The sequence below is a fragment of the Ornithorhynchus anatinus genome, chromosome 14, assembly GCF_004115215.2.
Source record: "Ornithorhynchus anatinus isolate Pmale09 chromosome 14, mOrnAna1.pri.v4, whole genome shotgun sequence".
Taxonomy (NCBI): Eukaryota; Metazoa; Chordata; class Mammalia; order Monotremata; family Ornithorhynchidae; genus Ornithorhynchus; species Ornithorhynchus anatinus.
Genome location: NC_041741.1, coordinates 34459702 through 34483810, shown reverse-complemented (window position 1 = coordinate 34483810; position 24109 = coordinate 34459702). Strand labels below are relative to the sequence as shown.

General features: G+C 37.7%; 2 protein-coding genes across 10 annotated transcripts in view; one reads left to right on the top strand and one right to left on the bottom strand.

The window, feature by feature from the left end:
* Positions 1 to 24109, top strand: part of CEP83 (centrosomal protein 83) — a 59450-nt gene that overhangs the window by 24761 nt on the left and 10580 nt on the right. For 3 of the 9 annotated variants that reach the window (XR_005660766.1, XR_003764467.2, XR_003764462.2), the window contains 13 exons: positions 1645 to 1759; positions 3959 to 4103; positions 4266 to 4415; positions 4946 to 5021; positions 6477 to 6634; positions 9346 to 9475; positions 12111 to 12214; positions 13354 to 13546; positions 14003 to 15569; positions 16046 to 16157; positions 17471 to 17574; positions 18356 to 18504; positions 20047 to 20521. Coding sequence is in view for 2 of the 9 variants with exons in the window: in XM_007670068.3 (XP_007668258.2) it covers positions 1645 to 1759; positions 3959 to 4103; positions 4266 to 4415; positions 4946 to 5021; positions 6477 to 6634; positions 9346 to 9475; positions 12111 to 12214; positions 13354 to 13546; positions 14003 to 14107 (1176 nt within the window). In the remaining 7 variants the exon portion in view is untranslated. Of the gene's footprint in view, positions 1 to 1644; positions 1760 to 3958; positions 4104 to 4265; positions 4416 to 4945; positions 5022 to 6476; positions 6635 to 9345; positions 9476 to 12110; positions 12215 to 13353; positions 13547 to 14002; positions 15570 to 16045; positions 16158 to 17470; positions 17575 to 18355; positions 18505 to 20046; positions 20522 to 24109 lie in introns of those variants that run through there. The other 6 variants (XR_005660765.1, XM_007670068.3, XR_003764465.2 and 3 more) reach the window with 5 other exon arrangements.
* Positions 15168 to 24109, bottom strand: part of PLXNC1 (plexin C1) — a gene marked incomplete at its 5' end in the record, with an annotated part of 126375 nt that continues 117433 nt past the window's right edge. Inside the window, 6 exons of the mRNA XM_029078668.1 lie at positions 15168 to 15350; positions 17464 to 17523; positions 18272 to 18346; positions 18433 to 18573; positions 20529 to 20676; positions 21967 to 22130. Of these exons, the coding sequence (XP_028934501.1) occupies positions 15321 to 15350; positions 17464 to 17523; positions 18272 to 18346; positions 18433 to 18573; positions 20529 to 20676; positions 21967 to 22130 (618 nt within the window). The remainder of the gene's footprint in view (positions 15351 to 17463; positions 17524 to 18271; positions 18347 to 18432; positions 18574 to 20528; positions 20677 to 21966; positions 22131 to 24109) is intronic.

The window sequence follows — 24109 nt, the reverse complement described above, 5'->3', positions numbered from 1 at the left end:
CTACTTTAAATTGTAAAAATTATTCTGTGAATTTTCTTCCAAGAAACACAAAATGGATAGGAAAATAGATTTGTGGACATTTTAGCTGGAAGTTGAATAAATAAAAAGGTTCACAAAACATTCTTCATTTTGAAACATTCTCAACAGTAAAAAAAGTAATGAGTCCAATTTTTAGTTATTCAGTTTATAGAAACAGTAAACTTTCACTTGATGGTGACATTCCAAAATGAGTTCTAGCAGTCAAAATAAACACATTTATGGGAAGTAAAGTGCTTTTAATGTCATTTTAGTGATTTTGCATTAAAATATGTTCTGAAATCATTGAAAGAAAAGTTAAATGGCGAACTTTAAGAAATTCTATTTGAATAATTTTTAGAAGAAAAATTTGTTGGGAGGTTAGGCTTTTGGGCACTTACCATATGACTTATTTAGATTTAGATTTATTTTCAATACTTTGTCAGCTTTATTTATGACTTGGAATTTTGATAAAAATCTTTGCAGTTCTAGCAGAATGGTTATATCTAATGCAAAGGAACAGCTGGGTGTTTATGATGTATAAAGTTATTGGCAATCAGTGAACATTTGTTTGGTTTTAAAATATAAATTCTTGATTTTAGCTACTTTTAATCTATTTTGATAAAAAAAAATCAATAATGAGTTGTTCTGGAAGGGGTATGGATGAAATGTTCAAGAGAGGATGGGATAATTTCTGTAATAGAACATGATTAATATATTATGTACTATAGAATCTTTTGATGCTGGAAAAAATAGAAACCTCATCTTCCTGAAACCCTAATGGAGGAGATAGACATCCATAAATATATAGTGGGATAGTAGGAAGACCAAGGATCAGCTAGGGAATAGAAGAAATATATCAGGATGAATTACCTGAAAAAAACCCAGGTTCTGTGGCTAGATATCCTTTCATGAAGTGCTAGGGTTGACCCCACTGAGATATTGAGTTAATAGGAAAAGTCTTGCCAGAGAAGGTGGAATTTTAGTGAGGCTTGAACGATGGAGTGCAAGGCCTAGTGGAGGGAGTTTCAGGCTGGGCAAGGAGCATGAGGGAAGAAATTGAAGGAAGGCAGGCAAGTTGAGAACAGGGTGCAGTTAGCTGCCCTGGGGAAGAGTGAAGTGAGCCAGGGCAAGCTGGGGGAAAGCTTTGAAGCCAACAGTGAGAAGCTTTTGTTTGATGCGGAGGGAGATGGGCAGCTTTCTATTGCTGCCAACTCAAAGTTTAGACATCTGACAATTATAAATTAGGCCTTTTAGTACCTATTTTATATACCAGTTCTGAGTCCTGCTGGCAGAAAGTAGTAAAATGTGTAACGTACAGTCCTATTGACAAAAGTAAGCATGTAGGAACTGTATGAATTAATCCATCAACATTTTATTATAAACTGACCCGGTCTTCTTCAGTACCATATGTCCAGTTTTTGGAGCTCTTTTGGGGGTATTGTCGATGAAACCTTTGGTCTGAAGCTTTCCCTAGTATATGGGCTGGCTTTCAATTGTCTAGTTTTTTGTCCATACACCTGTTGTTCTGAAAATAGAAAATGGATGTTTTGGGTAATTACTTCATGGATTTTTGCAAAGGCCTTTGCCTGTTGAATTTACTTTATTTTATTTTCTAATTACCAACAGGTAGAAGAACTTAAGCATTCCAGCAAATTGGAAATAACAGATATTAAACTAGAAGCAGCAAGAGCTAAGAGTGAGATAGAAAGAGAAAGGAACAAGATTCAAAGCCAGATGGATGGTAACATGGGATTTTTTTTTCATTTCTGCCACTAATTTTTATGGTTTTCAATCAAGCAATCAGTTGTATTTATTGAGTGCCTAATGTATGCAATGTTCTGTAAAGTGCTTATTATTTATAATAGAAATACTTGTTAAGCACTTACTCTGTGCCACCTACTGTTCTAAGCACTGGGGTAGAAACAAGTTTAATCAAGTTGGGCATAGTCCCTGCCCCACAAGGGGCTGATACTCTTAGTCCCCATTTTACAGATGGGGTAACTGAGGCCCAGAGAAGTTAAATGACTTGCCCAAGGTCAAACAGCAGATATTTGGAGGAGTTGGAATTAGAACCCAGGTCCTTCTGACTCCCAGGCCCATGCACTATACAGTAAGTCACGCTGCTTCTCAAGTGCTTCAGAGAGTAAAATGCAGTAGAGTTGGTAGACATGATTTCTGCCTTAAGAGCTTGCAATCTAGCCAGGAGACAGCATTAAAATAAATTACAGATAGGGGAATCGGCAGAGTATGATGATGCATATGTAAAATTTGGGCATGGAGGTGAGTTTTCAAAGTGCTTAAGGGACTCAGAGGCTAAGTAGGCAGTGGAAGTAGAGGAGGAGTGAATAGGTTGAGGAGATTAGAGGTTAGTAAGGGAAGATCTGTTGGGGTGCTCAAGAAGGTAGGAAAGAGTTGTGGTCTGTCAGATATGAAGTAGGAGGGAGTTCCAGGCCAGGGGTAGGATATTCATTCATTCAATTATATGAACAAGGATTTGGCAACAAGACAGACAGAATTGAAGTACAGTGAGTTGGCATGAAAGACATAAAGAGTGCATCATATATGCCTTAAAGCCCTTAATAAGGAGACAAGCTTTTGTCATATTTCCGTATTTGCAACAAAGGGTACTTACCGTTTCAGGTGAAGGTTGAGTCAATGAAAATTTTAACCTTACCTGAAAGATAGATTTACATACAGAGAACAATTTAACTTCTCACCTCAGAGTCTTAGGGATGGAAGGACCCAATGTTTTTGTGAAGGGTCCCTATCAATATAAACCTTATGGTATAAAATCATTTATTTGCTAAGGATTTAAAAATACAAAAGAGAAGCAGCATGGCCTAGTGGATAGAGCGTAGGTCTGGGAGCCAGAAGGACCCGGGTTCTAATTCCGCTCCGGCCACTTGTCTGCTCTGTGACCTTGAGCAAGTCACTTCACTTCTCTGTGCCTCAGTTACCTCATTTGTAAAATGGCGATTAGAACTGTGAGCCCCATGTGAGACAGGGACTGAATCCAAATTGATTACCTTGTATCTACCCCAGCGCTTAGCATAGTGCCTGGCACATAGTAAATGCTTAACAAATACTATTATTATTATATCCTCCCTTCACTTTGCTTTGCCTTGCTTGTCTGGTGTTTCTACCCTATCCCTTCTTGCATAGTTCAGGAATGCCCTTGTAGTAATTAAGGTATTTGCTAAGCACTTACTGCATGTCAAACACTATTTTAAGCATTGGGGTAGTTGCAGGTTAATCAGCTTGGGCACAGTTTCTGTCCCACTTGGGACTCAGTCTAAGTAGGAAGGAAAACAGGTATCAAATCCCCATTTTACAGTTGAGGAAACTTAGGGGTAGAGAAGTTAAGTGACTTCCCCTAGATCCCACAGCAAGCAAGTGATAGAGTCAGAATTAGAACCCAGATTCTCTGACTTCCAGGACCATGCTTTCTCCATGAAGCTGCACTACTCTTATTGTTGTCTGCCTGGTCTGACTTCATTCTTTTCATTCTGTTTTTCTGTCCAGTCTGTTCTTCCTCTCCCACCCCTCCATTCCTCCTCCCATCTGCCCACTATGTTGTTCTGGTATTCTTACCCTTTCTTCCAAACGGCTGACTGACTTTTGGCTGCCTGTTCTGGGACTTTTCACCCCTTTCCTGTCCCCCTTCTCTCTTTCTCTTCCACCCACTCTTTTCTCTGTGTGCTTGCCAGTTGTAAGTGTTTTGGTGCAAGCCTGTATGTGTGCAACTCAATATGTGTCTATAGAGAGCATGGGGTTTTTTGCTAATTATTTTAAAAATTATATTTAAAATGCATTTGAGAGATAGTTTTGAGCTGAATAAGATCGAAAGGGAAGCCTAATTACAATCACCAGCATTTGAAAATATTTCTAAGTGTGTTTGGAACTTGATATTAATGTGAACATTTTTTTAAAAAAAAAACAGTATTGCAGTCAGACAGTGAAATTCTCAAGTCAACTGTTGAACGTCAAAAAATGCTTTTAGTAGAAAAAGACCGTGAATTAATACGTAAAGTTCAAGCTGCCAAAGAAGATGGTTTTCAGAAACTTGCAGCACTGCATGATGAAAAGTAAGTCTAGAAGAGGCGTGGATGCATTATCACTGATCAGATTTGAAATGTTAGCATGACTTAAATACCGTATTTTGTGTTAAATCTTTGAAATGAAAACATTTTGCTGTCATTTATTCCTTATTGTAGTTCTAGTTATATAATTATCATCTGTTGTTTTAGGATAGAACTTGAGAACAAATTAGCAGATTTAGAGAAAACGAAAGTGGAACAAGATGTCTGGAGGCAATCTGAAAAAGATGAGTGTGAAGAGAAATTGCGTGTATCACAGATGGCAGAAGAATCGGCCAGAAGGGAACTTCAGAGTATTAGGTCACAGCTGTGTACTTATTTTTTATTTTAATGTGTTAATAATTTGTACAAACAATGTATGTTAAAGTTGAGGGAATGTTTTATTCCTCATTTTTGCATTGAATGAAAATGTTGTATTTTAAACTTTAAAACAAGGTTCTAGATCAATGGTATTCATTAAGAGATTGCTAACGGTTAATTCGTATCTAAATATTTAATACATTGCATATTTTAGTAAGCTATTATTACTATTAAGTTAATGATAGCAGATATTGTGATGGTTTCAGACTACATAAGTCCCTAAGAGTTATGTAATACAGTGATTTTTAAAAAAATTCAGCTACCTTTGAATATCTCATTAAAATTAGATTAAACTCAGATTCTTCAAATATTTAAAATGGGCTAAATACAGTAAAATTGAATAAACTCATCATCAGTAGATAGCACCCCGTTGTATACTAGGTGTTAGGGGAACATAGAAAAGAAGTTGAGATGTGATCCTTTAAGAACCTTACAACCTAACTTTTTATCTCGTTATGTTAAATTTTTAGGTTGAAACTTCAACAGCAGAGTATTTACACTGAGAACATAGAAAAAGAGAAAACTGAAAACTCTGATCTTAAACAGGTAAAAGTTTTTCCGAAGCAGTTTTTAAAAAAGTGAATTTACTCATTTAAAGACCTTTATAATTGTACCTCTGAGGCTTTTCATTTCTATATGCTGAAACTCTTAATAATGACTATTAAAATGTAGGTAAGATACTCATAGGTCAATATTTAAGGACCATTTAGTAGATGTCTTTCATCCGTTTTTCTCGGGCTTCTTGGACTCTTATTTAAAAAAGTTTCAAGATAACTGGAAGATATACTGTGCATTTCATGCACCTTTAACTACATATTCAACTATATCCCATTACATTTTTTTCCCCTCAAAATATTCCTAAATCTATCCAGAAACGTTTTTGCATTAGAGAGCTTTATTGCAAAAAAAAAACCCCCTCAGGCACATTAAGTTAATTGATAGTTACAAAGTACACCAGTTGCAAAATAGAGGTATTGAATTCAGGAAGTAATACCTGTACAATAGATTACACTATATTTTCTTCTTGTAAAGTTATAATTTTTTTAAAATTAATTGGGTTGTTGTGGTCATATCTTGAAGATGCTAGTATATATGATTAGCCTTTTGCATGTCATCTGAAGTCTGAATTTGTTGTTTGAAATAGCAGTTTGTTCAGACTATTATAATGTAAATTTAGTATGTTAGTAATAACCACAACTAGGAAGAATAGTTTGACAAACTCCGTTGAGAACAAAGATATGAATATGGACCAATTTATGAAATTAGATTGACCTTTGATTGTTGTTGGCCACATTTCTGTCTTTAGCTTTTGATATATATGGAAAAATTAAAAATTATAAAGGAGCTTCACCCTACATACTCCAATTTACATTGTATTTCAAAGTCCATATGGATTGTATTGATGACATTAGAAATACTGATAATTCATCATGTAAATGACCAAACTCACTCAAAAGCATGCAGAAATAGGATAGATTCATAATTGATTTAATTCCATTGGCAGTGAAAATTTGAAGAAAAATAACATTTTAGGGGGGGGATCTCTTTTAGGTTCTCTTAGTTTTAAAAATGAATTAATTGGGACAATTGGGATCAAATTCAGGAGAACCCTAAAATATTCATACACTGTTTACTTATAACTACGATATATTTGCCCATTCATTTAGCTACACTCCTTGAACTTATTGATAGTTTCTCCTCATCTGTAGTAATAAATTTTCTGTGCTTACTTCTTGCAGTCTCAAGAAATGTTTCCCTTCGCTTTTCAAGAACATTTCCCTTTTACTTTTATCAACTGCCTGAGTTGTGTTAGTTGCCACACGGTGGCATTTTATAAGAAGTTGTGCCTACACAGCTGGGGTCATTTTTCCTAAGCAGCTAACAAAACAACATAGCCCATTATGTGATGCAAATGCAGAATCCTCTACTCCGACCCCTCGATATTTGGGTCTGTCGATTCAATGAAAAGTTTATGCCTTTCTTCTCTTATTTTCTTTTAAGCAAATTAATGATTTACAGCTACAAGTGACCTCGCTTACTCAGTCACAGAGTGATTTGCTAAATTCTAATCAAATGCTGAAAGAAATGGTGGAAAGATTAAAACAGGAATGCCGAAATGCAAGAAGCCAAGCTGAAAAGGCCCAGCTAGATGCAGAAAAGTGGGTTTTGCATTTATTTACAAACAGCCTTTTCCCATGTGTTTGGGTGTGAAAACCTTTTTATACATAGATATATGTGGCTCAAGGTGCCTAGACTACTATTCTGCTGGGATTCAAATAAGGTTTGCTACTTGGGAATGGAAGGGGTGCTGTGTGGTAAGCTTGTTGTGGGCAGGGAATGTGTCTGTTTATTGTTGTACCTTCCCAAGCGCTTAGTAGAGTGCCTTGCACACAGTAAGCTCTTAGTAGATATGACTGAATGAATAAATTGTCTTATGTTCTCTCCCCTGACACCCCAGCGCTGCTCCCCCAACCCTCAAGCTAAGGAAGGAATACAATGAGAAATGCTCCCACTGTATGGTAGTGGCACAGCTAGAACGAAGAGTAATTCATGGAGGTTGGGAAGAACAACTGTATTTTGTAATTGCTCCCACTGTTTATTACCTTTCCTTTTCCTATGTGTCTGTATCTATCCTAGCATTTAGCAGAGTGTTCAGCACATATACTTCCCCAAGTGCCTAGTACAGTGCTTTACACATAGTAAGCACTCAATAAATACCATTGATTGACAATATAATCATCATCAGTTAGCTGGGGTGATGGTTTCTAAGGCTATAAATGGCTGGGAGCCAGGGAAATGGGATAAAAATGAAATGGAAGAGAGAGGAAAGAAGACTATACCTTCCAAAAAAAGGAAAAAGAAAGATAGACTTAAGGTAGAAGGGAGATGAGAGAAGGTGATATAGCAGTAGGGGCTCAGAAGAGGAGTAGAAAGATAGTGGAAAATTGGTAATTGAAAAGAATGATAGAGAAAAAGATAGGAGGTTGAATAGGAAAAGCTAGGAAGTACAGAATTAATGTGACGTTCTATTTTACATAGCATTTCTTTATAGAAATCCTGGCCTAAGTTACTTGCAAAGTTAGTAACTTGAGAAGCAGCGTGGCTTAATGGGTAGAGCACAGGCCTGGGAGTCAGAAGGACCTGGGTTCTAATGCTGACTCTGCCACTTGCATGCTGTATGATTCTCTGTGCCTCAGTTACTTCATCTGTAATATGGTGATTAAGTCTCTATGCCCTATATGGGGCATGGACTATGTCCAACCTGATTATCTTGTATCTACCCCAGTGCTTAGTACAGTGCCTGATCCATAGTAAGTGATTAACAAATACCATAAAAAAAGGCACAAATATCTTTGTTAATAGTATTCCAGAAATCCTTGGTAAAGTTAATGCTGTTTTTCACAGAATTATTTCTTTGCTTTTTTCTTGAAATTTTTGACTCATTCGTTATTGATCATTTTACTTTGAAAAAGTCTTTTTAAAAAAGAACTTTCATATTTTGATCTTCAACTAAACACTATGCCTCAACAAAAAGAATTGTTTAGCTAAATTTCCTAATGCCAGGGAACTGATTTTTCTAATAAAAAAACCCTTTTTAGTATTAGAACAGTGGTCTCTTAGGATTTCCTTTTAATTAAAAGACATTGTTTAAGACAAGGAGGAAAAGTACTTGTTGCAGAGTGACATTCTTATGAACAAGAAAGAACTCTAAATAAGGAATAACTGCATATACGTCAGTCTTGAGCCTGACCATTTATCCAGGAATCCTTTTTTTTGAGGCAAAATGGGTTCCCATCTTTAAAATAAATAAGTAAAAATGGTATTTGGTAAGTGCTTACTTATGTGCCAGGCACTGTTCTAAGTACTGAGGTACATAAAAAGTAATCAGGTTGGACACAGTTCATGTCCCACATGGGGCTCAGTCTTAATCCCCATTTAACAGATGAGGTCCCTGAGGCACAGAGAAGTTCAATGACTTACCCAAGGTCACACAGCAGATTAGTGGAGGAGCCAGCATTAGAACCCAGGTCCTTGTGACTCCCAGGCCTGTGCTGTACTAGGTCTTGCTGTGATATTTCAGCAATTTTTCTCTTTGAGAGCATTGATCGACAAGTTAGGAAAATTGCCTTATATCCAACTTATATCCAGATATCCAACTGAAAATTCTCAAAAGGATTGAATTGTAAGAGCCTAGTTTGAGGGCAGGGGATGTTTGTGATGCTTCTGTTGTAAAGTGCCACCCACTTATACTGATTTGCTTGCAGTTGCTCATTAAATACCATTGATTGTTTGATTAATCCAGTCGAGCTACTTTTCTAGAGGGATGTATCGGAATAAAATGCCAGTTTCCCTGTTGAAAGGAATGAAGGGAAAAACACAACAGATGCTCAGTAAAATGGTCAGCAGCAGAGAGTAAACCCATAAACAAGAAAAGTGAAATGGAGGGAGCAGATATTTTAAATACCTGTTAGGTGAGGAGACAGCAGGGACACCCTTCCTCCTGATTCTACCCTTTCTTCCTTTACCCTGGACTCAAGACTTAATGTTTTGGTGGGGCAGTTTATCCCAGAATGTGTGGAGCTACAATACTTGGGTTTTTAGGGGAGTGAGTAATAGCCAAGAACCCCTGCCCTAACTGTCTAACATGAATTTCTTAGGCCTGTTTGTCTTCTGGTAATACTCTGAACTGGGCATGAATCACCCCTGGCTTCTAAACAACTTAAGAAAACAGGACAAATATGCCAACACGCATTCAACTAAAATTAAATAGGATGTATTGGGCATTGTCTAGTTAAACTCTAAAATGTGTAAGAATATTCATTCTGGAAAAGTATGTTCTAATATCACATTAAATACTTTTATTCCTTAGGATTTTGGAAGAGAAACAAATAGTTTGGTTGGAAGAAAAGCACAAGTTTCATGAACGTGTTACTGAGAGAGAAGAAAAATACAAGCACATCAAAGACAAACTGCAGCGAGCGGCAATTGCACAAAAGAAGGCAAGCTGTCTATTTTTCCTAACACAGAAATGATGTTAATTTTAGGAGATGCCTATTCAGTTTTGAAATTGAACTGTATGGTTATATAATTGAATCCCTGCACCATTCATGTGCACTTAATTCATATACATGAATATAGCTCTCAAAAATCCCTTGACAATTCAGAGTAAAACACTAGTGTATAGTTTATGAAGCTTTCCACGCTGTAAGCTATTGTACTTTCCTTTCACACCCAGACATGTTGATACCATGTAACAAAATAAAAGAGATAGAAGGACAAGGCCAACAATTTTATCATAAAGAGACAACCTGAGTGAGCCTGGCTGAAAATTCTATTGCCTTGTCTGTTCCTTTCTGTTCGTATAAAGAATAGTAGAAGAAATCTTGACTCTCTCAACACTGCCACTGAGGTCAAACTCCTTCTACTTAAGCTAGATGCAGTAAAGTGGGAAGTATCGTTTCAGGTACAATTTTATATTGCATCTCTGACTTGTTAGTTTATTCTTGCACAAAAGTGACATCCAGTGGCCAGTCAGGTTATGAACCAAATATATGTTTGTCTGAGATGGGCTGTTGAACCTAACATGGCCCCAAACTTTATTGGTCTAACCAGCTCAGATCCAACAGGCATTGGAAACTTAAGGATCTCCAGTTTTTTGAACACTAGTTTGGGAGATGACTTCCTGAAACTAAAAGTAGACTTTTAAAATTACTGTTCAAACTTAGTTTCTTTTTGTGGAAGGGATATGCCCCGGCATGTAACGCAGTATATAATAATGTTGGTATTTGTTAAGCGCTTACTACGTGCAGAGCACTGTTCTAAGCGCTGGGGTAGACACAGGGGAATCAGGTTGTCCCACGTGGGGCTCACAGTCTTCATTCCCATTTTACAGATGAGGTAACTGAGGCACAGAGAAGTGAAGCAGCGTAGCGCAGTGGAAAGAGCACGGGCTTTGGAGTCAGGGCTCATGAGTTCGAATCCCAGCTCTGCCACTTGTCAGCTTTGTGACTGTGGGCAAGTCACTTAACTTCTCTGTGCCTCAGTTCCCTCATCTGTAAAGTGGGGATTAAGACTGTGAGCCCCACGTGGGACAACCTGATTCCCCTGTGTTTACCCCAGCGCTTAGAACAGTGCTCTGCACATAGTAAGCGCTTAACAAATACCAACATTATTAAGTGACTTGCCCACAGTCACACAGCTGACAAGTGGCAGAGCTGGGATTCGAACTCATGACCTCTGACTCCAAAGCCCGTGCTCTTTCCACTGAACCACGCTGCTTCTCTAACCACGCTGCTTCTCTTTTTTGTCTTCACCATTGCCCTATTTGTTTATTGCCAAGGTAAATCCAAATCTTTTATGTCTGCCTTCTGGGGTCAGTAGTTTAAACCCACCCTTTTATTAGTTGGGTTTTCCCTTTTGCCCCCCTAGTTTTGGCAAGGCTGAAGTTGGTAAGAGTTGCATTTCCAGAACACTGACAAGTAATATTGATTTTGTTATAGGAATGTGCTCTTAGTTCATCATATGTTGTTTAACATTTTCAAAATACAGATTTCAAAGTTACTTTGAATAGACATCATTAATACTTTCAATTAACATAAGGTTTAATGAACCGTGGACTTCTTGCAAATCAGTTTAACACAAATTCATAGTACTGTAACTTGGAGCCTAGAAAATGAGATGATGCTGCCATTCCCCCTCTGGGTTTTCTCTTCGGTTCCTTCTCCTAGAGGGAGAAGGTTCCTTCTTCTAGAGAAGCAGCGTGGCGCAGTGGAAAGAGCATGGGCTTTGGAGTCAGGGCTCATGAGTTCGAATCCCAGCTCTGCCACTTGTCAGCTGTGTGACTGTGGGCGAGTCACTTAACTTCTCTGTGCCTCAGTTCCCTCATCTGTAAAATGGGGATGAAGACTGTGAGCCCCACGTGGGACAACCTGCTTCCCCTGTGTTTACCCCAGCGCTTAGAACAGTGCTCTGCACATAGTAATCGCTTAATAAATACCAACATTATTATTATTATTCTCCTCCTGGGGCTCAGGGCTGTTGAGAATGGGACATGTAGACCTGGGAGGCCTGCTAAGTTCTGGTCAGAGGCAAAAGTAGCTTGGAACAAAGGTTTTCTCTTCAGGATAAAACTGTTGGCCTTTTGCTTAGTTGAATGATCTCAACACTTCTGGGGTGAAGGGAAAATAGAATAGTAGCCTAAATCCAACAGTAATTTACCACAGTGTGATAAATCTAACTACCTTGTAACCTTCTGCGGGTAAGCTTTCAGTGGTAGTATGCTTTTGCTTTGGTGGTGTGCTTTTGATTCCTTATCAGATAACTGGCAAATCCATTTTTTAACAGTTGAACTTTAAGTTCCTTCCCATTTTAGGTTTTTCTTTTGTTTGTTTTTTTCCAATTATTTTCCCTTTTAGCTATCATTCCATCATAGAGACACATACACCCCATTCCAATCCCTACCAGTCTTGTTCCTGGAGCAAAGGGTACAACATTCAAGGCTACAGTGCCAATGTGTCACATATACATTTTAATACTAAAAATGTGACTCTTGTCACTGAATTATTATCCAAAATTCTAGCAGAGAATCACATTCATCTTCATATTTTACTGTACTAATTGTACTTATTTTGACAGAGAAAATCCCTGCATGAAAACAAATTGAAGAGACTGCAGGACAAAGTAGAGTTATTGGAAGCAAAGAAAGAAGAATTAGAGACCGAAAATCAGGTGTTAAATAGGTAATTTAAAACCTAGCTTACAGTTTATAATATTTCAGTAATAAATACTATTTAAGCACTTATTATGTGTCAAGCACTGTACTTAGGGCTGGGGTAGATACAAGATAATTGGGTCAGCAGTGGCCCTTGCCCCACAAGGGGCTCAAGATCTAAGTAGGAAGGAGAATGGATTTTAATCCACATTTCACTGATGAGGAAACTGAGACCCAGAGAAGTAACTTGCCCAATGTTATCCAGCAGGCAAGTGGCGATGGCTGGGATTTGTTTTGTGACTTTTTATATTCAAGATATTTTTACTCAACTAATATGTTTTTCAAAGGTTTTTCATCTCATAATTTAAAAATGTACTTGTAGACCAGTGGTGGTAAAATGTGCTTAGTGATTGAGTTTTTATAAGTGAATTTATTGCTTTCAGAGAGGCAACATGGTCTAGTGGATAAAACAAGGACTGGGAGGTTCTATTTCCCAGCCCTGCCACTGGCCTGAGTGACTATTGGCAAGTCACTTAATTTCCAAGGGCCTCATCTCTGTTTGCTCTCTCAAAATGATCATGATTTACCTGCTCTCCTGAGGTTGAGCGCTTCTTGAGGAACAGGCACTACGTCCATTCTGGTAGTTTATATCTACCACTAGCACTCATCCCAGTCCTTAATAGATAATATGTTGCTGAAATAGTTTTTCAGTTGAAACCCTTTAATGGTGGTTTATAGCTCCTTATTCAAATCCTGCGATCTTTCTGGAATTGAAATTGCCTAATGCATTTTGTAGAGGATTTTGTTTGTTTTTTTTTAGTGATAGGCAAAAATGTTCGTGAAGACAATTACCACCAAAATGATGAGTTTTTGGATCACTTAAGAACCTTGATCACCAAAAGAGGAAATGGGAAAATAAGAGCATTTTTACAAAATCACTGTGCTTCCTCACATCAATTACCTCTCTTTGTTCTCATAACATTTCTGTGAGTCAGTCAGTGGTATTTATTGAGCACTTACTCTGTGCAGAGTACTGCTCTGTGAGAAAGATGGATGTGAGGTGACATGCCAGAGTCACCTAGCAGGTCAGCACAGCGGTGGGACTAAAATACAGGCTTCCCACTTAGACCATGTTGCCCCCTCCTCAATAAATGTCTTATGTGTTAGACAGAATGTTCCATATGAAGACTATACCAGACTTCAGAAACGACTGAAGGATATACAGCGAAGACACAATGAGTTTCGGACTTTAATTCTGGTTCCAGACATGCCATCTGCAACTTCTCACAACCCTATTAGTTTTCTCTCCTCATCATCCTTGGTTCCTGGTGTGGAAACAGCCTTTCCTCCTCATCTTCAGGTAATACAATTGCATTTTGAAAAAAGATTGAACTCTCAACAGTTATTTCCATCTAGTAATTTGACAGACTTGAATAATATTTTCTAGGCAGCTTATGTGTGTTTAGAGGCCCAATTATTACTTTCTGTTAATGTAACTGGTGAATGTGAAGATTGAAAGTCAGCAAATGATCATTTTAATAGTCCAAGACATTTTAGGAAAGGTGTTGTTATAAACATGAGTTATTGACAGCAGTTAATATTTCCTAATCATTCTCCTGTCCTTGGAAATTGGGCCACACCTGAGGTATAGTCGTATGAGCTTAGAAGAGAGAACTGGAGAATAGTTTCAACAAATGGGTATCTGGGATTTTTTTTGTTCTTGTAGGTGGTTAAAGAAACATTTGAATACAGTGCGCCCTGAGTGCACAAAAGCTGAATTGCTTGCATGTGATTTTTTTAAACTTCAATTTCCTAGGAAGAGCAACATCAAAAGGAACTTTCTCTTCTTCGCAAACGATTGGAAGATTTAGAAACCACACAAAGGAAGCAACTACAGGAACTTGGACCTCCTGGAGAATGAGACAAACTAGGATAAGCAGGTCAGCCAGGGAGCTTTCTGGGTGAAAAAGTACTTTCTAATGGTTGAAACTAAATTCTGACATTTTAACAGATTTTCCCATCTCCCCCCCCCCCAAAAAAAGATAATTGGAGAAATGGCCAATTGTATCACAGTTGTAAAAATGCTCCTGTAGATTAATGACTCAAAGCAAATACAACAGAGTACTTATTTCAGAGGTAACATGACAAGGTTATTAACTAATACTTTTGAGATTTAAAAATCAGGATTTAAAATAGTTTGCCCTATTGCATTTTATCTTCTTTCATAGATTCTTAATCTTGATTGCATGACTAGTTGTTTTTATCATTGTCACTTCCTGATTTACTAATTTTTGAAGAAAGGTGGCACTTCAGAGCTCAGCATGCCAAAAAGCGTGTTTTGGTTATGAATGTTGATTTTTTTAAAAAAAATTGATTGCACATAATTTATTGAAGGTTTAATAAATTTTTTTTTTAATCCATTGGCATTGCCCTTTTTTTAAGTTGTATAGAAGGGAGTGTGCTTCTTATTTAACAACCTTCATTAAATAGTATGTCAGTTCAAACAATTTCCATTGTCAGGTACTCTTTCAGGCTTTCTCACCCCCTTCTGTGTCTCTGACTACTGAATTTGATAATTCAACTAGGATTAATGGGGAACCTTGACTTACCTTTTTTTCTCTCATCACATTTTCTGAGTCCTGACTGGCTGTTAGTGGGGGAAAAAAATTAACCCTAACCTTATCCCTATGGCACTGCTCCTGTTATTGCTGAAAAACTCATTAAATGTTATCTACCTTAATTTTATTTGAAAACTGGTTTAGGATATTTTTGAGTTAAAACTTGAGAACCTCAATTCAATAAAATAAGGTGAAGTGCCACTTATCTGGGAAGCAGACTTTAATCTATTGAGCAGAACAGAATTCTTACACTAGTTGGTTGCCCTTACAAAAAAAGCTAGTGGAATAGTCAGTTATGTGGAAATTAATTTTCTTTTTTACAAATAGACTTAAGCAAATTTAAATGAAAAATTAAATAGCCCATTATACATCAAAATGTTTATTTTGGATATACACATTTAAAACATTCATCTTCAAGTACAGTTTCAATCATGAATACAAGAGGGACATTAATTTTAAATACAGAAAAAGTAACAATTGCAAAATACTGCTATATGCTAGTGTTAGAAAAAAACACTATAAATAAGTTGATCTGCACCCAGAAATCTGAAAATAAAGTTAAAAATAGAAATTGTTTGACAATTGTTAATCTGATTGCTGTTTTAATATGGATTCAGTTACTGATTGTCTACAGCACACATCTGATTTGGCCATTTACTGCCTTTGGCTTGTATTATCCAAAATGCTGATCGTGAGAGTGCCTTTCACCCAAGGATTGACAAGCACTTTGAAAACATTAGTGAATCTTCACACCACCTCAGTGAGGTATGTTAGAAATATTTTCTAGAAAGAGGCACAAAGAGGTAAGTGATTTGCCCAAAGTTCTCTACAGCATAGTCACTGGTAGAGCTAGGAACAAAACATAAAGAGGAAGCTATAATAGTATTGGGGTTGGGCGGGAGGGGAGCAGCTAAATATTAAGATGTTTCAACACTACTGGGTGCCTTTCCTTAAAAGAAGGAAGGATGTTTTGGGCAACTCCCTTACCATTGGCATGCCTGGTGTTTTTTGTTTTGTTTTTTTAAGAATTCAGTTACATTGCTTACCATTTCAGCAGCCTTGAGTTATTTTTTTGCCTTTTACACCTCTAAGATGACCAGTGTAGTATCTTTGGGGCATGTCCACAGGACAAATATGGTCAAAAAAAGCTTATGGCATCAGGAAAGTGTGCCGATGGGGGCAGTAACTGCTCTTATTTCTAAACTATTTAGGCGTCTCTAACCTTGCTCTCTTTCTCCCAGACAGTAGGGAAGGAAATGGAACCTACGCTACTTAGAGAGCAAGTGTTAAACTGTTTTCAAATATGATGCTGGCATTTGATTTTACGAACTGTATCAGTGACTAACATGTCAGGTAAATTTTTCATCTAATCTTTAGGCACCAAGGTTTTAGAGGTACCATAAAAAAAAGTTTTGATTTTTCCATTTCTCCTGCTTTAGTCTAAGGGAAATACACAAGGGCGAAAAGAAGGTTACTAGAGTATAATGGAGGGAAGGGATTCACATAAAAAGGGGAATTAAATTGTGTTGTGTTTTTTTTATATTCTCCAGTGTGGAGTATTTAAAAAAAAAAGTTACCTAATTGGCCTAGGACACCACGCTGTACACTAATATATTCTGGCCTAAGTCTATATAAACTCCACTGTATACAGCAATTTCATGTGATGAAAAATGTAGTTATCTTACCCACACACTTTCACAGGGATCTACCCATTGATTTCACCTGGGAGCTAAAGCAAGAGAGATATAAAACTTTACAACTGAAAGAATAGGCAAGTCTGTTGCTCTGCCAGGGAGAACTAGGATCAAATTACTGAACCAAGGTTGTAAACAGCAATAATGAACTTCGATACAAAGGGTTTTTTAACAACACTTTCACCATCAAGTACTTTTGGATAAATGCAACACAAGATATGACACACAGTGTCACGGTAAACTGCTATTGCATTTAAATAAGAACTACTTGCTTTAGATCACGGTGAGTTGATGGAGTGCAAGTGGTGATGACTGAAAAACACGAGCCCTTTCAACAATGTTGCAACACTGTTAGTTTTTGGTTTAAAAAACACACACGAATGCTAATGTACACACAACTAAGCTTTGCAGTCAGCTTTCCCAAGAACGAAGGGAGACAAAGTTTCAACCCTGCAAAGCCTAGAGGTTGTCCTAACACCCCCACTGTTTCAACATGACTCATTTCACATTAAGAATTCACCATTAGGCAGTGTCCCTGTTCTGCAGAGTTGCAGTGTAGTCACAAGTGCTACATAACTGTAGTTTTCACTGAATCATTTGTGCTTGAGTGGAAACTGTAGTTTTAATACTGAAGCTTGCTTACTGGCCCTGTACCATTTGTAAACACAGAGGCTGTCTGCACATCCACTACACTATATGTACATAGAGGTTTCCACAATATTTACAACAGGCACAATGGTTGGTCTACTGTTTGTTTTAGAAGTCTTGCTTGTGCCTTGGTCTCTTTCGAAAGACTTAAAGTTCAAAGTGGAGTTCTGTGTGCAAAGTTTAAAACGTACACTAAGTAGCTCAAGTGGCCATTTTGTCCCAAATTGTTTTGAGACCTTGGTTTGATATGATAAAATTCTTCAAAGTGCTCTTTACATCCACTTGCATTTCTTCTTTTCATCAAATAAATCTTTTACCTTCAAGAGCTGCTTCCGGGCATCCTCTAGTCCTCGTTCCCGCTCCAGTTTGTTTATAATCTGTGGCCAATGAAAACAGATACTTTGAGAAATTGTCACTTTGGATTGCTGGTAAGTCCTTATGACACAATGGTCAACATTTTCATGACCTACACTTCTGAAAATTGCAGAATCACTTCTTTACAAGTTTAGCAGTGTAGCCCAATTGCATTATGTCCCACTATCCCAAAGGCTGGGGCTGCCCTTCCTGTGGCCTCACTGTTGAGGACTTCCCCTTTGGAACAAGAGGTGCTGCTAACCTTACTTAAGGCTGAATGTATAGAGCTATTCCTGGAATAGCTTTGTACTCTCCCAAGCACTTCGTATAGTGCTCTGCACCCGGTGAGCGGTCAAATACATTTGATGGATTAGAAGCCTGGCACTCAGCATGGCTGGAGATGGGAGTGGGATGATGAGTGGGGAATTCACGATGTCTGCATGAACTCCGACAGTAATTAAGAGCAAAATGATTTTTTTAAATAGACCATATGCCAGTAGTAGCCTACAAAGTTGGTGGTAAGGGTGACTATTTTGTTATAGACTATTTGAAGTCATAGTGCACTGATAAGGCTATTCGGATCCAATCCCATCAGTGCACGCATGGGCCGGATCCAGTCAGGAACGCCCAGCAGATGGCCACCTGGAAGAGCTAAGGTCATCTGTAAATATTTGCCCTGATGGGTAGTTCTGGGGTGACCCATAGACTTAAGCTGACCTCTCACCAGAGTTAGAGTTCAGTACTGGGAAATACAACTCATTAAAATCATACCTCATCAAAATATTTAATGATGTATTTGTAGATTTCTGTCAAGGCCACTTCTTCATTAAATTCATTTTCATGCTTCTAAAACAGACAAATATTGAACAAATATGAACTGAATGCCATAATGAGAGAGAGAGAGAGAGAGACCCCTGTTTCACTTCTCATACCTTTGATTCCTGAGTTAAAAATTCTTCTATTTCTGAAGTTGACAGTGGAGGCAAATCCCTGATTGCTTTATAGTAAGATTTCACTTCTTCTTTGTAGTTTGGAATATCCTTGGCATATAGAAGTTTATTAGTTGGTGCTTCCTTAAAAAGAAAAAAAAAGCAACCAGCATTATGGTAAAGGTTAAAGAGCACCAATTAATTAACATTATCATGCACACTATAAGTGACTCATTTTCTGATTGAACCTACCTTTCATAAAAGAAATATGTGGATTTGATATAACTGTGACAGTGACCTCTGGCTTAGTGTATAACTAATGGTCAGAAAATTGTGAACTAATATATTTGCTCTCAACTACTCCCATCAGTGAATTTTACCTTTTGTCCTAAAATCATCCTAGAATTTAATCTTTCTTTCATAAAGCCCATAACGTCTACGTTCAGTACATTGACGGGCATGTCCTACACTGTGTTTAAGAATGAGAAACAAGGAAGCAAAGAGAAAAGAGTACCAGGCGCTACAAACATTAATCATTATATACAAGGAGAAGCCTTTTTGTGTGTGCACAATGTCTTTCTTTAGCTGCTGGGTGTGAAAAAGTAGTTTCTTGTCACTGAGTTTTACAGATTCTCTCGCTTCCTGCATATGCAACTGCTTTTACAGATGCTGGACCAGTAATACTCCTCTGTTTTTTACTGGATCTTTTAGAGTGAAAATAGCCTAGACTATAACACACAGGTTACATGTTCACCAGGAGATGAAATTATCTTGATTAATCTTGAGCAGCAATTTCTCATCTACTATTTGAGCTATATGAACACACCTATCTTGTTAGGGAAGCACATATGTTTCTCCTCTTCCCTCCAACACTTACCATGGTGACATGCTACCATTGGACTTTCTGAAACAAAGAGCATAACAAATTTTTCCTTCCTTCAATGACCACTGCCACCACCCTTGGTGATTTCAGGGCTCTTCCCCAAAATACAGCCAGGCCAGCATCCAGAGTACTTGGGGAAAAAAGAGCAGGACCACTAGCATTCTTAGATGGAGGTTGTTGCAAATTCTCAGGTCCAAAGTGGAGGGACACTCAAAGAAGCATTTTGATGGACACTGAATTGCAGCAAAAATCACTAACTGCCAATCACCCTGTTATTGTATTGAAATGGAGGCTGGAATTACAGTGGATATAAGTAGTAGGCAACATTGTCAGGTTTTTAAAAATAATTTCAAACAGCTGTGGTATTCTCATGGTACAAATAAGTTCATTTGTTCCATACAGTTAACCAGTTCAGATGTCCGAGTGGATTTTTAGGCTTGTTTTGTAGATAAACATTACTAGAAATTGTTCAATTTTCACTATGCACAAGGTTAGCATACCTACCCACAGTCAGCTTGTTGGAGCATGTAGACATGCTAACCATTCCAAGCACTGACTATGCTTTCCGGACTAGCCTATTTCCTTCTACTGAAAAGCCCAAATGCTACATAAACACTGTGTGAATTATTTTTTCACAGATGTCACATAGTACAATAGAATGTAGGAAACTCAGAACAATCGAGTCACCAAATCTATTTTCAATTTTTATCTTTCTTTGTACTTTTGATCAGCAGAAATGCAGTATTCATCATGTTCCAAAGCAGGCAAGCCAGAAACCACAAATTTCAACCAAGGTTATCTGCAACACTCAGAGATGGATGGATGCCCATACATTAAATTCACGGTGCAGAGTCAACAAGCATTAAATGAATTTAAGTAGTTTCACATTTGGATAACAGCATCATTTCCCTGACTGGGAAAAAGGCAGTCTCTTCTTGCAAGTGTAATTAATGTGTTTAAAGTTCAAAGATGGCAGATGAGAACATTTTAACAACGTGCTATCTCTTTTGTTTTCCCATGTTCCTTAAAAATTAAACAAATACTAAGAAGCATCAACAGGCCAGTCTGAGTAAGAGAATGGAATAAGTCTTTACTCGAGTGGTCTGGTTGAGTTCTTTGTTCTTCCAGCTAGAGAAGAAAATATTCATGAGAAAAGCAAATGCGCTACAGTCTTAAATACTGAATAAATGAATAAAAGATCAAAGTTATGCCTTACCTTCCCCAATTGCTGTTCTGCAAGAGAAAATGCATCCATAAAAGCTTGTGCAATTACCGACAAACAGCCATCTATGTGAGGAGTCTTCTTAATATCAAAAACAAACTGAGGGTTCTTCAGAATGTTTACCCAGAAACGAAGGGGAAGACTATGGGTTGAGAAGATAATCATTTTACAATAACATTAAGCTAAAAGACTGATAAATTTAAAATAGCACTATAATCAAACACCTTTTCTCCTTAAAGTGATGATCACAGTGTTGCCAGTCCAAAATGAGTAATTTCATATGCTTATCAATCAAATGACAGCCATATGCTTGACAGAGACACAGAATTAATGAGGAACTGAACCAGATATTATTTTGAAACATAAATCCTACTGCCAAGACAATATTTCCCTAGATAACAACCGTGAGATACTTGTAGTCAACAGTAGTGGCACAAGATAAAACACCAAGTGTTTCTCAGCTCCATGAAGGGGGATTACTCTGGAGCAGAGCCGTGCCAACACTTCATAAGGCCCTTCAGATATAATTGTGCCCCAGCCGTTTATATGAAAAATCATTCCTTTGGTCAGTTATAAGCACTTTGTGATGTGAATCTTCTATTTAATAAAATTTGAATAAGTGGATAACTATAGGAATATGGAAAGGCTAGACAAATAGTTTTCCAATTGAACAGTAGTGGTTGTCTGGATAAGAGACAGATAAAATACTCTGGGGGAGAATAAGACTCCCCCGGACCCCAATACACCAAACCAATTTTTCATTATCAGCTAGTCACTTAAAAATGACATTTATTCTAAGTACTGGAATATACGATTTCACAATAATTTTAATTCCAAAGAACTGTGGCATAAACTATGAAGTCTCTTTCTTGCTGTGAACCCCAAAGTTAGTTGCAAAATTGATCGCCCATTGCTCAACTGGGCAGAATTCTTGATTAATTATTGATTGGCTATTTTTTCTACACATACTATGCACACAATAAATACCATTGATTGATTGATAGATAAATAAATTCATTCCCCAAAATGTGCTGTTGTTTCAGCAAATCAGTTCACAGTCAAAAGAAACAAAGAAACAGTGTGGCCTAGTAGAGAAAGTACAGGCCTGGGTATCAGAAGATCTTGGGTTCTGATCCTGACTCTGCCACACTTCCCTACTGTGTGATCCGAGTAAGGCATTTCTCTGTGCCTCAATTTCATCATCTGTAAATGGGGGTTCATAATCTCCTACTTAGACTGTAAGTCCCATGTGGGAAGAGGCCTATGTTTGACCTGATTAACATGCAGCTACCCTAGGGCTTAGAACAGTGCATGGAACATAGAAATCGCTTAGCAAATATCAAAATAATAATAAAATCTCTTCATTCACTACTTTGGCTAATATCACAGGCTCACATCAGACAAAGCATGTACACGTAAAACAATCATTTACCTGTTTGTTTTCCAAATGTGGACGACATCGGGATCTGTGATTTTTTTAAGTTCAGCCTGGGCATCCAAAAAGTCAAAAAAGTATTTAATGGCAACTGGAGCTCTATTGTTGGGTAAACTCCAAATACTTCTAAAAAGTTTTTCAAGGACAGAATGAATTGCAACCTGCAAGGTGAGAAAAATCATACTTCAACTTTAGAGGTTAAATGTGGCAGGTTTTTAAAGCTAAGGACTAAACCCATTTCAAAGCAAATCTAATATATAGAACTCAATATTTCACCTCCAAAATAAAGTATCAACAAGGCAACAAGTAAAAACATCATCACAAAAAGAAATGGTATGTAAACTCACTTTGGAGAACAGTTTCTCTGTCAAAATGAACCCCTGCTTTTCATTTTTGAAGTGAAATTGATCAAAATCAATTGACGGTCAGCCAAGTATAAGTGATAGAACCTAGATTCTTTTGGAAGGATGCTGAGCCCTAATCATTTATGGGGTCATAAAGCATAATGGTGCTATCTTGCTCTATGGAATGTCACCTGGATGCAATCTTTCATGTGTTTTCAAAGGCCTGGGCATGTGAACATTTCTCCCATTTAGACTGTAAGCCTATTATTGGGCAGGGATTGTCTCTGTCTGTTGCCGAATTGTACATTCCAAGTGCTTACTATAGTGCCCTGCACATAGTAAGCTTAGTAAATACCATTGAATGAATGAATTTCCCAAACCAATCAGGGTGACATGATTAATTAGTAGGAAAATCAGAGGGTTAATGCTAGTCTAGGCCATCTGAACAAATGTGCTCTATAATAAGGATAATCTAAGCCCTGTTCTAAAATAGCAGATTATCTAGTTTACAGCTTTGAATGTTTTTTCCAGTGAGTCCATGAAGGGCTTGGACACATTCATGGACGAATGGCTCATAATGGCTTACTAGAAAGATAGCTAACTTTTCCATTACATTTCCCACCACTACCACCACCACCACTCACCCTGTCCCAGAAGCCTGCATGTTTGGTATGATCCTTGTCTCCCTCACTGTCTTTTCGCCCTCAGGCCCAGGCAGTTGTTTAAATCTCCCACAGTATTTTATTGACCCACCTCTAGTCACCCAAATGACTACCACCCTGGTAAAGGCTCTCATCACATCCCAATTATTCCTTTGGTCTCCTTGTCTCTAAACCTCTTCTATTCTCTCTGGGTTTAGATCACATCTCTCCACTCCTACTACACCTCTAACTACACTACACCATTTCTCTCTTGATAATTGGCTTCAGACATGACACCGGTGCTCTTCCTCTAATCAATTCTTTACACCCCTTATGCCCCCAACACGTAACTTCATATGTTCTCAAGATAACCTTAGTATGTCCTGTTCTCAACTCTCCCACTTGCAAAGACACACCCCTCTTCCTATCTGGAACTCACTATCCTTGAAATCCATTAGACAGTAGTTCTCCCTATCTTCCAAGCCTTTGAAAAATCCATCTCTTTCCTAAATCACATAATCCAACAACTGTCCCTACCACTTACTACCACCAATCCTTAGCACATTTATATTTTGCCATATTAATTCACACTTCTTGATTTATCCTGCAACATTTCAGCCAACAGTCCTAGCTGTTGTTTTTCTCCTGCTCCTACCATCTGTGGGTAGTTTATGTCTTTCCATCTCCCCTATTAGATTGTCAGCTCCTTGAGGTAAGAGTCTGTTTCTTAACTTATATTTTAAATTTAGCACTGTCTTTAGCGCTAACTATAGTGTTCTGCAATAAATACGACGGACTGACTGGATATAGAGGGGGAGACATTAGCGTAGGTATCAAGGTCAAGCATCACTGGGCTGAGTGGACCACTGAATTGACCCAGTAATAGCATTTCTTTAGTTCTTAATTAAAGGAACTGTGTACGGGGTCCAGAGGTAGATAACACTTGAGTTTGTGTTCAGGTTTTTCAAGAAACATCAAACATCTATATCTTTGACAATGACCTTGATAATCAGCTATAAAGAGAGGATTATTGTATAATATTGCATGTACTATCACTCTGTCATTTATTAAGCTCTTACTGTGTGCAGAGCACTGTACTAAGTGCTTAGGAGTGTACAACATAACAGAGTTGATACACACATTCCATGCCCACAA